The sequence below is a fragment of the Hypanus sabinus genome, chromosome 10, assembly GCF_030144855.1.
Source record: "Hypanus sabinus isolate sHypSab1 chromosome 10, sHypSab1.hap1, whole genome shotgun sequence".
Classification (NCBI taxonomy): domain Eukaryota; kingdom Metazoa; phylum Chordata; class Chondrichthyes; order Myliobatiformes; family Dasyatidae; genus Hypanus; species Hypanus sabinus.
In genome coordinates, this window is record NC_082715.1 from 126,004,014 (window position 1) to 126,017,452 (window position 13,439).

At 44.3% G+C, this 13,439-nt stretch overlaps 1 protein-coding gene across 1 annotated transcript in view; it reads right to left on the reverse strand.

The window, feature by feature from the left end:
* tpcn3 (two pore segment channel 3) overlaps positions 1–13,439 on the reverse strand; it is a 66,092-nt gene that overhangs the window by 18,981 nt on the left and 33,672 nt on the right. The window contains exons 7-8 of the mRNA XM_059982899.1: positions 10,165–10,266; positions 6,986–7,112 (exon numbers count right to left, since the gene is read on the reverse strand). Coding sequence (XP_059838882.1) covers positions 6,986–7,112; positions 10,165–10,266 — 229 coding nt within the window. The remainder of the gene's footprint in view (positions 1–6,985; positions 7,113–10,164; positions 10,267–13,439) is intronic.

Here is a 13,439-nt window from a genome sequence, read left to right on the forward strand (position 1 = left end):
GTCTGTGGGAGGAGCCACAGGAGCAGTCAGCAGAGGGACATGTCCAGGCAGGTATACATGGTTTACCACAGTAGGTTAATTGGTCATTATAAATTGCTCCGTGATTAGGCCAAATAAAATCGAGGGGCTGCTAGGCAGCACAGCTCAAAGGGCCAGAAGGGCCTATTCTGCACTGTATCTCAATAGATAAAATAAATATTTGCTGAGCCGGAATGTGCTGAAACGGCCTATGGTTCATCAGCTCTCCATGGCACTTTTGGGGCCCAAGGGTTGAAAGTCGAGATGGGGGTCATGTTGCCATAGTTACTCTGAGGTGCAGAGGTCAGCAAGAGGTGACGAGGCCGAAGATGGCAATTCTGGCACCAATACCTACGAACTCCCATAACCTTTCTGATGGCCTTTCGACAGCTTGTACCAAAGTATATCCCACTATTTTCAATTATCTCTGATGAGGCGCTTAACTCAGCCAAGATAGATGTAGTTAAGACTAAATTAAAAGAAAATTTACAATCAATAAAATGTCAAAACATTTAAAATGATTCAAAACTAAATCAATCAAAGTAAAGGAAAAGAAAGTAAGGCACATAACTCTCTGACACTGGTTTCACCTCAAAGTATAAAGTACATTTATTATTAAAGCATGTATGCAGTATACAACCCTGGGATTCATTTTCCCACAGATAGCCACTGAAAAAGAAACACCATGGAAAATCTGTTTAAAGAAAACATCAAACACTTAACATGCAAGTAAAAGAACAAATCATGCAAACAGCAGACAAAGGGACAAATGACACGCAGAATCTTAAATATCAAACTGGAGAGTCCCTGAAAGGGCTTGGGTCGTTCATTGACTTCAGGCCGCAGAAACAGTCCATGTCCAAGAGCCTTGATCAAAATCACGCAAAATAGCAATTAAAAAAAAGAGCAACCAGAAACAAATAATAGGAGCCGCAGAGTCCTTTAAGGACAAATACAACCCACAAGCCGTGCTCAAAGTCCAAGTCTCCATAGAACACTACAGCACAGTACAGGCTCTTCAGCCCTCCATGTTGTGCCGACCCATATAATCCTTAAAAAAAAGTACTAAACCCACACTATCCATAACCCTCTATTTTTCTTTCATCCATGTGCCTGTCCAAGAGGCTCTTAAATGCCCCCTAATGTTTAAGCCTCCACCACCATCCCTGGCAAGTCATTCCAGGCACTCACAATTCTGTGTAAAAAACTTACCTCTGACATCTCCCCTAAACTTCCCTCCCTTAATTTTGTACATATGCCCTCTGGTGTTTGTTATTGGTGCCCTGGGAAACAGGTACTGACTATCCACCCTATCTATGCCTCTCTTAATCTTATAGACCTCTAGCAAGTCCCCTCTCATTCTTCTATGCTCCAAAGAGAAAAGTCCCAGCTCTGCTAACCTTGCTTCATATGACTTGTTCTCCAAACCAGGCAACATCCTGGTAAATCTCCTCTGCACCCTCTCCATAGCTTCCACATTCTTCCTATAATGAGGTGACCAGAATTGAACACAATACTCTAAGTGCGGTCTCACCAGAGATTTGTAGAGTTGCAACATGACCTCTCTACTCTTGAACTCAATCCCCCAATTTTAATGAAGCCTAGCATCCCATAGGCCTTCTTAACTACCCTATTGACCTGCGCAGCGACCTTGAGGGATGTATGGATTTGAATCCCAAGGTCCCTTTGTTCATCCACACTCTTAAGTAACTGACCATTAATCCTGTACTCAGTCTTCTGGTTTGTCCTTCCAAAATGCATCACCTCACACTTGTCCAGATTGAACTCCATCTGCCATTTTTCTGCCCAGCTCTGCAGACTGTCTATATCCTCTTGTAACCTTCGACAACCTACAGCTCCATCCACAACTCCTCCAATCTTCGTGTCATCCGCAAACTTACTCACCCATCCTTCCGCCTCTACATCCAGGTCATTTATAAAAATCACAAATAGCAGGGGTCCCAGAACAGACCCCTGCGGCACTCCACTAGTTACCAACCTCCAGGCAAAATACTTTCCTTCCACAACTACCCTCTGCTTTCTTCCTTTAAGCCAATTTTTTATCCAAACAACCAAGGTTCCACTTATCCCATGCCTCATGACTTTCTGGATGAGTCTCTCATGAGGGACCTTGTCAAATGCCTTGCTAACGTCCATGTAGACCACATCCACTGCCCTACCCTCATCAATTTCTTTTGTTACCTCTTCAAAAAAATCAATCAGGCTCGTGAGGCATGATCTTCCCTTCACAATGCCATGTTGACTATTCATGAGTAGATTGTACTTCTCCGAATGCTCATAGATCCTATCCTTAAGAATCCTTTCCAGTAGTTTGCAGACCACTGATGTAAGGCTCACCAGTCTATAGTTCCCAGGTTTCTCCCTATTACCTTTTTTAAACAAGGGAACTACATTTGCCATTCTCCAGTCCTCTGGCACTTCCCCTGTAGCCAAACAGGATTCAAAGACCATAGCTAATGCTCCTGCGATCTCTTCTCTCAATTCCCACAACAACCTGGGGTATATCATATCTGGCCCTGGGGAGTTATCAATCTTAATGTTTTTAAGATGATCCAGCACTTCTTCTTCCTTAATCTCCACGTTGTCCAGCACACAGGCCTCATCCTGATCAAGATCCTTTTCACTTGTGAATATTGAAGCAAAGTATTCATTTAGGACCTCCCCAACCTCCTCCAGGCACATGTTGCCCTCTTTATCCTTTAGCAGTCCCACCTTCGTTCTCATCATCCTCCTGTTCTTCACATACGCATAGAATGCCTTGAGGTTCTCTTTAATCCTACATGCCAAGGCCTTCTCATGCCCTCTTTGAGCTCTCCTAAGTCCTTTCTTTAGCTCCTTCCTGGCTACCCTATATTTCTCATAAGCCCCTCCTACTTCCTGCTTCTAATATCTAACATATGCTTCCATTTTCCTCTTGACGAGTTGCTTCACGTGTTTCATCAGCCACGGTTCCCTTTTCCTACCATTTTTTCCATGCCTCGGTGGGACAAACCTATCCTGAACCCAGCTCAAGTGGTCCCTAAGCTTCTCCCACATTACTTCTGTGCTTTCCCCTTTGAACATCTGTTTCCAATTTACTCTCGCTAGTTCCTGCCTCATCTCTTCAAAGTTAGCCCTTCCCCAGTTAAGCACTTTACCATTTCGTCTGTTTTTCTCCCTTTCCATTGCTATGCTGCACCATTCTCCAGCAGCAGTAAGCGGGGGTGGGGGGGGGGGGGAGACAGATCAAATGCAGGCAAACCGAGCTGAACACCCTCTCACCTTCTGCTCTCATCCTTGTCAATTTCAATCTTCCTTTAGTTGGCTGTATCAGGGAGTCATGGAGCTGATCAAGGGTATGTTCTCCACCATTAGGCCACACTCTCTGTTCTCAGCCTTGCTCTCAACCACCCCAAATTCTCTCAGACAGCAGAAGGCTAAGATTGCTCAGCTGGCCCAAAACGCAATATCAAAATGTAAATTACAGGCTCAAATCGCCCACAAATTAGTAGTATAAGCACATTTGAAAGAGGAAAGAGAAGAAGAAATAGTTTTGCGAACTGTGTGCAGGACATCACCATTGGTTGCACCTGTCCCTGGCGCCATCTTGCTGGACACTTGTACTGTTCAGCAGTGAGTACACCAGCAGCTGGCCTCTGCTACGAGGCGATGCTGTTACATACCCGTTCTCTGGAAATGCAAAATGAGGGGAAGTACAATCCAAGCAGCTGCAATACATAGAACAGAGAACAGTTCAGCCCAGAAACAGGCCCTTCAGCTCACCAGGTGTGTTCCAAACATAGAGGCAAATGAGACTAACCCTACAATACCTCACTATACAACTGCCACAACCAGCAGCCACCTTTCCACCTCTTACCTGGCTGCCTCGTAGCGCCAAAGCTCTGCAGTTTTGGAAGGATGAAATCACCTTTCAGAAGAGTACAACAGAGGGACCGGCCCTTCAGCCCACACTGCTGTGCTGAACTAATTAGATCCCATTCTTTCCACAAAGACGCTCTTAAACACCCTCCAGAAGAGTGGCAGGGTGGAGAGGCGTCTCCACCAAAGGAGCTGTAAGACACTCCTTCCCTCCGCTGGCCTGCAGGTCACCCTTGCGCAAGGTGAATTACCTGCTTAGCAATGCCCTCACCGATCAGGGTCACATGAAACCATGGGAGCAAGTGGTGGATGGTTGTATGAGTAGCTGGTGCATATCACAAGTCAAGTGAAATGTCATTTAACTACATGCATGTATATAACATACAATATGTATATAGAAACAAGACAACGTTTCTTTGAATCAGGGTATAAAGCGCACAACCCACATGATAACCTATGAAGGCAAGGAGATGCTTTACACATAAATAACAAACTACAGTGCATTAATATTAAGTATTGTAAGGTACGGAACAGATTAAACAGTGACACTCCAAATACGATGCAGCCGGGAGTTCAGAAGCCTAATGGCCTGAAAGAAGAAACTGTTTCTCATTCTGACCATTCTTGTTTTTATATATCTGAGTCTCCTGCCTGATGGTAGAAAGTCAAAGAGGATGCTGGATGGATGGGTGGGATCCTTAATTATACTAAGGGTCCTGCATATGCAGTGCTGCTGATAAAGGAAGACCCCCATGAGGCAGAGCAAAGTTAAGATGGTGCTAAACAGCGACTTCTTTGCTATCATCTTTGGAAACAGCTCTATTTCCATCTTTAATAACTTTATTTTTCCCTTTCAGGATTCTTTTGAAGTCCCCGACCTGGAGTTACACGCCGACTATGGTTCTTTGCGGGAATGGGACCCGTTCTCGGAGTTTCACGACTGGCCATTGCTCGGCCTGAGAGTCTGGCTCAGATTTGGAAGCCTAAGATGTTGGAGCTCTGGAGACGGGCAGATTGTGGGTTGGTGTCACGGCAGAAATATCTACGGTTGTGGGCCTGAAGACCTGGGATCTTTGCGATCATCAGGCACCAAGCTCGAAAAAAGTGACATTACGGACTTTTAACATCGTAAACCAGTGAGTTGTTTGTTATGTCTCTCTGCTCGCTGGGAAAATAGAGACATTTCCTTCTCCCTTATTAGGGAGAGGGAGAATCTGCGGTATGTCGAATACCGGGTGAAATGCAAAGTCTTTGCAGTAACTGCAAGTCTGTGTCTTTGCTATTGCTTTGCTCACACCTGAGTGCTCAGTGGCAGGTCCCGATGCTTGGTTTTTTTTGCAGGTGGGGCGGGGATTGTTGCCCACTGCCGTTTGTGCACAGAAGGGAGGGGAGTTGGGAGGGACTTTAGGGTTCTTACATTTAACTGCCATTCATTCTTTGGGGCATTTCTCTGTTTTCATGGATGTTTGCAAAGGAAAAGCATTTCAGGGTGTATATTCTATGCATTTCCTTGACATTAAATTGGACCTTTGAACTTATGATCCTCTCAGCTGCTCTCACAGTCCTTTGTAGGAACTCCTGGTCCGATGCTCGGTTGGTCCCGTACCAGATGGAGATGCAACTTGTCGGGATGCTCTCCATGGTGCTCCTGTAAAATGCAGTTAAGATGGTGGGGGTGGGGGAACCTTGATTGCCCCAATCTTCTTAGGAAGTGGAGGTGCTGCTGTGCCTCCTTATTCAGGGAAGTGATATTAAGGGACTAGGCATGGTCATCTGTGATGTGATCTCCCAGGAACTTGGTGCACTTAACTCTCTCTAAGGAGCCATGTATTCACAGATGGGGATGGTTCATCTGCACCTTCCTGAAGTCCATAATGATCTCCTTTGTCTTCTCCACATTCAGGCTTAGGTTGTTCTTCTCCCACCGATCCACTTCCTCCCTATACTCCGTCTCATCATCATTCCTGATAGAGCTGTTCTGTCATCTGCAAACTTCATGACAACGTTTCAGCTGAATCCCACAGCACAGTTGTGTGACTGCAGCGGGCTGAGCACACAGCCTTGGGGAGATGTTGCTGCCCACACCGACTGACTGTGGCCTTACTGTTAAGAAGTCCAGTTTCCAACTTCAGAGGGAGGTGTAGAGGCCTCTGTCTGTGACCACTGATGCCAGGCAGCCAGTCTTTGAAGAGTATTGATAATGGCTGGGATCACCCCTCTTGTAAAGACGCTGTCCAGAATATGGTAATGGCCAACCACTGCTGTAAAAAAATAGCCAGGAACAATCACGGTCATGGAAAGACCATGATCGCCTACATCATATGACATGGCACATAATGAATGAATGATGGCATTAGTCTCCACCACCATCCCTGGCAGCACATTCTGGGCGGCTCTCACTCCGTGTTAAAAACCGTGTTGCACACATCACTCTGAACTTGTCCCCAGTCCCCCACCCCCCACCTTCTGTACAAAATTTAACCATAGTCAGTTAACACAACAATTGCTCTGGTAAGTGATAGAAGGGTGTGAAAGAGTGAAGAAGCATTATGAGAGCAAACACAGTCGCAAACAATTTTAAAACAAGCCCAGGACTATTTCAACAATAAAACTAACTACGTTAGAATGAGATACTATAAAGAAAACAAACCAGATGAGGATAATTAAAATATATGATTGAAAGAATCAAGATAATTAGATGAAATATGTAGTCAACAAAAAATTGCACTTAACAGGATTAATTAAGCAGTGGAGTGAACCTCAAGGCCAATAAACTAATTTTGTATCAACAACAAGCAAAGTCCTAATTGAACAACATGGCAGGTGAACATAAAATAATTAGGGTCAGGAAGCAAGAATGACTGCAGAGCTATGGGAAAAATAGAGAGAAACTCAGAATTTTATGATTATTCTCGACTGAGATTGCCCTTGAATTTTAAAAACCAGAGTTTAATTTGTACAGGAGGCACAGTTTTCAAGTAAGGCAACATTAGGGGCCAGGAGTTGCTAAGAAAAGTAAGCTCAAATTCAATTTTTAAAATAGCATATTATGTTTTAATGGTCTAGCATCCTCCTCACAATCACATACCTTCAAATGTTTCTTGTAGTCATTGTACACAACAGCCAGGAAGAGAGACATAAAGACATAGGTGTTCACTATTATAAAAATGATAAAGAATATTGCATAAGCCCAGCTGACCTCATAGGCAGGCATCCTGAAAAAAAAAACAGAATAAATAGCATTTTGCAGACATTTCACAAGCCAAATACCATGGTCTAAATTAGAACTTGTCCTCCAAGCAGTGGCATAATTGCCATTCTATCTCCAGACACCACTCCCCTTATCAGGGCACACAGTTGAGTAACTGCAGGGAGATTGCACATCTGCTCTTTAACTCTTTCCTTGCTAACATCCATGGGCTCAGTCTTTCCAAGTGAAATTGAGTTCACACATTGGTGTTTTGCATTGGGTCCAGATGTGGTCTCGACAATACGGGAGGAACCAAGCACAGGTTGGTTGACCACTTTGCCCAGAACGTAAAGCGCCTTTCCCTTTAACTCTCCATGCTCTCTGACTCAACTTTGGCCTCTGACATTGTTCCAATAGTGACCAACTCAAGCTCGAGGAACAGCACCTTAGCGTCTAATTGGAAAATTGTAGCTTTCTGGACTTAATAATGAACTCATGTATTTGGGATAAGCAGCCACAGATGTTTCTCTCTACAGATGTCACTGGATGTGCAAAACTCCATTAATCCTGTATGTATAGCAGATTTACAAGGTTATTAGGAATTACCCGAACATATTTTTAATTTGTTTTCAGGTATCACATTGATGGTTCAGTGCCCTCAGATGTTGAAAGGGAGTAGGTCCCAGAGATTTAAAAAGGAACGGGGGATACCTGCACTCAGTGAGAGAGATGAGGAACCATTGGGATTTCTGAACAAACTGTACACTGGATTAATGGAATTTTTTTCAACAGAACATCAGATTCAATTTGAGTTTATGTTTCTTATCTCCAAATGCAATATTTAGAACCTTTCTTACCTTCACAACTTTGATCTGCTTACCAATCACAGATACTCCTTCTGACTGGGGGTTTCCTACTGTAAATGAGCCTTAGTCTCACCTATATCACTGCCACACATTCTGATCAGCATTTGACCTAAATTGAGCCTCTTAAAGCCACAAACATTGTCTCCGACCTGTTAATAAGCCCCTTACCCTTGCATTTTTTACATATGCAAAGATGCTAGCTAGCAAGGAGAAACAATTGGTTGATGAAATCCATTCTGATGAAGGCCATACAGTCTGAAATGTTAACACAAAAATACAACTCCAGATGCTATGGATCAAAGAATACGTACACAACGCTGCTGAGGTCTGAAATGTTGACCTTTTCTTTTTCCACGGATGCTACCTGACCTGCCGAGTATCTCAGGCACATTCTGCTTTACCTTAAACAACACATTTTGTCACACATAAATGGCAAACTTCATTCCAAATCCCTACCCAGTGATGCCTGAAATTTACTTTATTGAGGATGTCAGTCACATTATCCAATGATGCCACAATAAGTGTAGCAGATTCAATAACACAAAAGATTCTGCAGATCTGTCCTTACATGTGACATGAAGCAAACAGGCCGTAAATTCCCACTGAATGGCATTGGTCTTTTTGACCCAAGAGTCTCCTCTGAGGTTTCAGCCCATCTTTCTATTTTGTTTCCTACCATATAGCAGTCTGCTTTCCTCTACCATGGACCATGCCATCATTTATCTCCTTTTGCTTCAGTATTACTCACTGCACCACAAGCACCATTTCTATTTTCACCAAAAGCTTCTCTGATAAGGCACAACAATGTTTCAAGCCAAAATTGGTCCAATTCCAGCATCCACTGCTGCTTCGACAGAGTAGCTAACCATCCTCCACACATTTGCTTTTGCTGTCCTCCCACGTGGGCTCAAAACATGTTTACAGAGAGAGTAGTCACAATCTGACATTAACCAAGGGGTCTACAGACCCCAGGCTGGAGCCCCTGCTTTAGCCTTACATAACAACCATATCCGAGAAACTGCTGAGTGTACAAATCATCCCCCACTACTAGTCCCAATGCAAACTTATTAGCTCTAGCCATCTATTCTATTCACTTCTTAAAATTAATTTTCACCCAAGTGGGAATGTTTCATCACATCCACTAAGCAAATTGCTCTGTGACATATATTCAAAATTTAGATGACTTCACAAAATTGTTTTGTTCCCAAGTTCACCAACCTTCCATACCTGAAGGTGGAACATTCTGTTTGAGTTCATTTATGTAGGTAATTTAAGTTTCTCCAGCAACTCATCCAAATTGCTATTCTTTGTGTGCAAACACAGACAGCAAAACTCAAATGGATCAGCAGCACAAGTGAAGCTTAGACATAACCTCACCCAACCCTCATGGTTCTGAAATTAAAGAACAGTTGCCCGAGTGTGTAAACTTTCTGAGATCTGGATTATGCTGTGTGCCGATAATTAATTCAACATGTCAGGAAAAGAATTCTGTACCTTCTCTGATATTTATGTTTGAACAATACACAACAGGATACTGTACACACTTCTAGAAAGTTTGCTGCAATGCAGTGTAAGAATCTCAAAAAGTGACCAACATGGGTAACTATCAGTAGCCTTAAAACACAATTACTTCATTGATAGTACTGATCATTTAAGAGGTTTCAAAGCTCTCTACAACCTGTAGTTTCAGTGGCTGATTAAAGCCTCATTTTTGACCTATACTCATCTTCACTCAGATTCAATTATCACTCTCCAGTAAATAAAGTTTTACCATCAAGTCACTGTCCCACTGTGTTTCCATTTGCACTGCTGCTACCTGGAAGAGCTCCTCTTGCCAAGAGTTACTTTGTCACTTATCATTTCCTGTGAAATCACAGATACTCCTACACCGAGCGTTCCTCATGTACATACAATCAGTTCATATATAGAAGTTAACCTTGTGTATGTATGGCCTCACTCTTGTACATCGTGTGTTTTAGAATTGCTTTTATATTTCTATTTATTGAGTTTTTAATGATTATTCTGTTTTCGGATCCGGAGTAACAAACATTTTATTCTCCTTTACACTTAGGAACTGAAGAATGACAAAATACAATGCAGAATCTTGAAGTCTCTGCATTGGCTATTAGTTTCCAGTAAAGAATACCATTACAAATATATTAAATGTTTAGATACCAAATGTTTCACATGAAAATGCCTGGAAGCACTTACATGATGTCTGGGCTGTTGGCTGTTGTCACTAACACGTAAAGACTGAAGAATGCGTCCAAGTAATTACTGAAATATGCTGCTCCTTCTACTGTGGTGAGTTTTCTGTAAAACAAAGGGGGTATTGATATCATGGAATGCAAACTAGAATCTGTGATGGAGGATGTAAAGGACAGATCATGTATGAAGACATACAGATTTTTTTTTTATTTAAATGCACAAAACCTAGTAAATCTGATGGACATTGATTGAAACGTTAACAATTTTTCCCACAGAGATCGCTTAGTCCATCAACCAGCTGCAGAATTTTGATTTCATTGAGATAAATATTTTTAACATCAAAAAGACCAAGGTAACATGAACTTATACACCACGGCAGTTCATCTGGCCAGTGTCTGAAAACACCATGGTAAGTCCATCTGGCCAGTGTCTGAATTCACCACGGCAGCCCATCTGCCCAGTGTCTGAATACACCATGGTAAGTCCATCTGGCCAGTGTCTGAATACACCATGGTAAGTCCATCTGGCCAGTGTCTGAATACACCATGGTAAGTCCATCTGGTCAGTGTCTGAATACACCATGGTAAGTCCATCTAGTCAGTGTCTGAGTACACCACAGTAAGTCCTTCTGGCCAGTGTCTGAATACACCATGGTAAGTCCATCTGGCCAGTGTCTGAATACACCATGGTAAGTCCATCTGGTCAGTGTCTGAATACACCATGGTAAGTCCATCTGGCCAGTGTCTGAATACACCATGGTAAGTCCATCTGGCCAGTCTCTGAATTCACCACGGCAGCCCATCTGCCCAGTGTCTGAATACACCATGGTAAGTCCATCTGGCCAGTGTCTGAATACACCATGGTAAGTCCATCTGGCCAGTGTCTGAATACACCATGGTAAGTCCATCTGGTCAGTGTCTGAATACACCATGGTAAGTCCATCTGGTCAGTGTCTGAGTACACCACAGTAAGTCCTTCTGGCCAGTGTCTGAATACACCACAGTAAGTCCTTCTGGCCAGTGTCTGAATACACCACGGTAAGTCCATCTGGCCAGTGTCTGAATTCACCACGGTAAGTCCATCTGCCCAGTGTCTGAATACACCATGGTAAGTCCATCTAGCCAGTGTCTGAATACACCATGGTAAGTCCATCTGGCCAGTGTCTGAATACACCACGGCAGTCCATCTGGCCAGTGTCTGAATACACCATGGTAAGTCCATCTGGCCAGTGTCTGAATACACCACGGTAAGTCCATCTGGCCAGTGTCTGAATTCACCACGGTAAGTCCATCTGCCCAGTGTGTGAATTCACCATGGCAGTCCATCAGCCCAGTGTCTGAATACACCACGGTAAGTCCATCTGGCCAGTGTCTGAATTCACCATGGTAAGTCCATCTGCCCAGTGTCTGAATACACCATGGTAAGTCCATCTGGCCAGTGTCTGAATACACCACGGCAGTCCATCTGGCCAGTGTCTGAATACACCACGGCAGTCCATCTGGCCAGTGTCTGAATACACCATGGTAAGTCCATCTGGCCAGTGTCTGAATACACCACGGCAGTCCATCTGGCCAGTGTCTGAATACACCATGGTAAGTCCATCTGGCCAGTGTCTGAATACACCATGGTAAGTCCATCTGGCCAGTGTCTGAATACACCATGGTAAGTCCATCTGGCCAGTGTCTGAATACACCATGGTAAGTCCATCTGGCCAGTGTCTGAATACACCATGGTAAGTCCATCTGGCCAGTGTCTGAATACACCACGGCAGTCCATCTGGCCAGAGTCTGAATACACCACAGCAGTCCATCTGGCCAGTGTCTGAATACACCATGGTAAGTCCATCTGGCCAGTGTCTGAATACACCATGGTAAGTCCATCTGGCCAGTGTCTGAATACACCACAGCAGTCCATCTGGCCAGTGTCTGAATACACCATGGTAAGTCCATCTGGCCAGTGTCTGAATATACCATGGTAAGTCCATCTGGCCAGTGTCTGAATACACCATGGTAAGTCCATCTGCCCAGTGTCTGAATACACCACGGCAGTCCATCTGGCCAGTATCTGAATACACCACGGCAGTCCATCTGGCCAGTGTCTGAATACACCACAGCAGTCTATCTGGCCAGTGTCTGAATACACCATGGTAAGTCCATCTGGCCAGTGTCTGAATACACCATGGTAAGTCCATCTGGCCAGTGTCTGAATACACCATGGTAAGTCCATCTGGCCAGTGTCTGAATACACCACAGCAGTCCATCTGGCCAGTGTCTGAATACACCATGGTAAGTCCATCTGGCCAGTGTCTGAATACACCACAGCAGTCCATCTGGCCAGTGTCTGAATACACCATGGTAAGTCCATCTGGCCAGTGTCTGAATACACCATGGTAAGTCCATCTGGCCAGTGTCTGAATACACCACTGCAGTCCATCAGCCCAGTGTCTGAATACACCATGGTAAGTCCATCTGGCCAGTGTCTGAATTCACCATGGTAAGTCCATCTGCCCAGTGTCTGAATACACCATGGTAAGTCCATCTGGCCAGTGTCTGAATACACCATGGTAAGTCCATCTGGCCAGTGTCTGAATACACCATGGTAAGTCCATCTGGCCAGTGTCTGAATACACCACAGCAGTCCATCTGGCCAGTGTCTGAATACACCATGGTAAGTCCATCTGGCCAGTGTCTGAATACACCATGGTAAGTCCATCTGGCCAGTGTCTGAATACACCACAGCAGTCCATCTGGCCAGTGTCTGAATACACCATGGTAAGTCCATCTGGCCAGTGTCTGAATATACCACGGTAAGTCCATCTGGCCAGTGTCCGAATACACCATGGTAAGTCCATCTGGCCAGTGTCTGAATACACCATGGTAAGTCCATCTGGTCAGTGTCTGAATACACCACGGTAAGTCCATCTGGCCAGTGTCTGAATACACCATGGTAAGTCCATCTGGCCAGTGTCTGAATACACCACGGCAGTCCATCAGCCCAGTGTCTGAATACACCATGGTAAGTCCATCTGGCCAGTGTCTGAATTCACCACGGTAAGTCCATCTGCCCAGTGACTGAATACACCATGGTAAGTCCATCTGGCCAGTGTCTGAATACACCATGGTAAGTCCATCTGCCCAGTGTCTGAATACACCATGGCAGACCATCTGGCCAGTGTCTGAATACACCATGGTAAGTCCTTCTGGCCAGTGTCTGAATACACCATGGTAAGTCCATCTGGCCAGTGTCTGAATACACCATGGCAGTCCATCTGGCCAGTG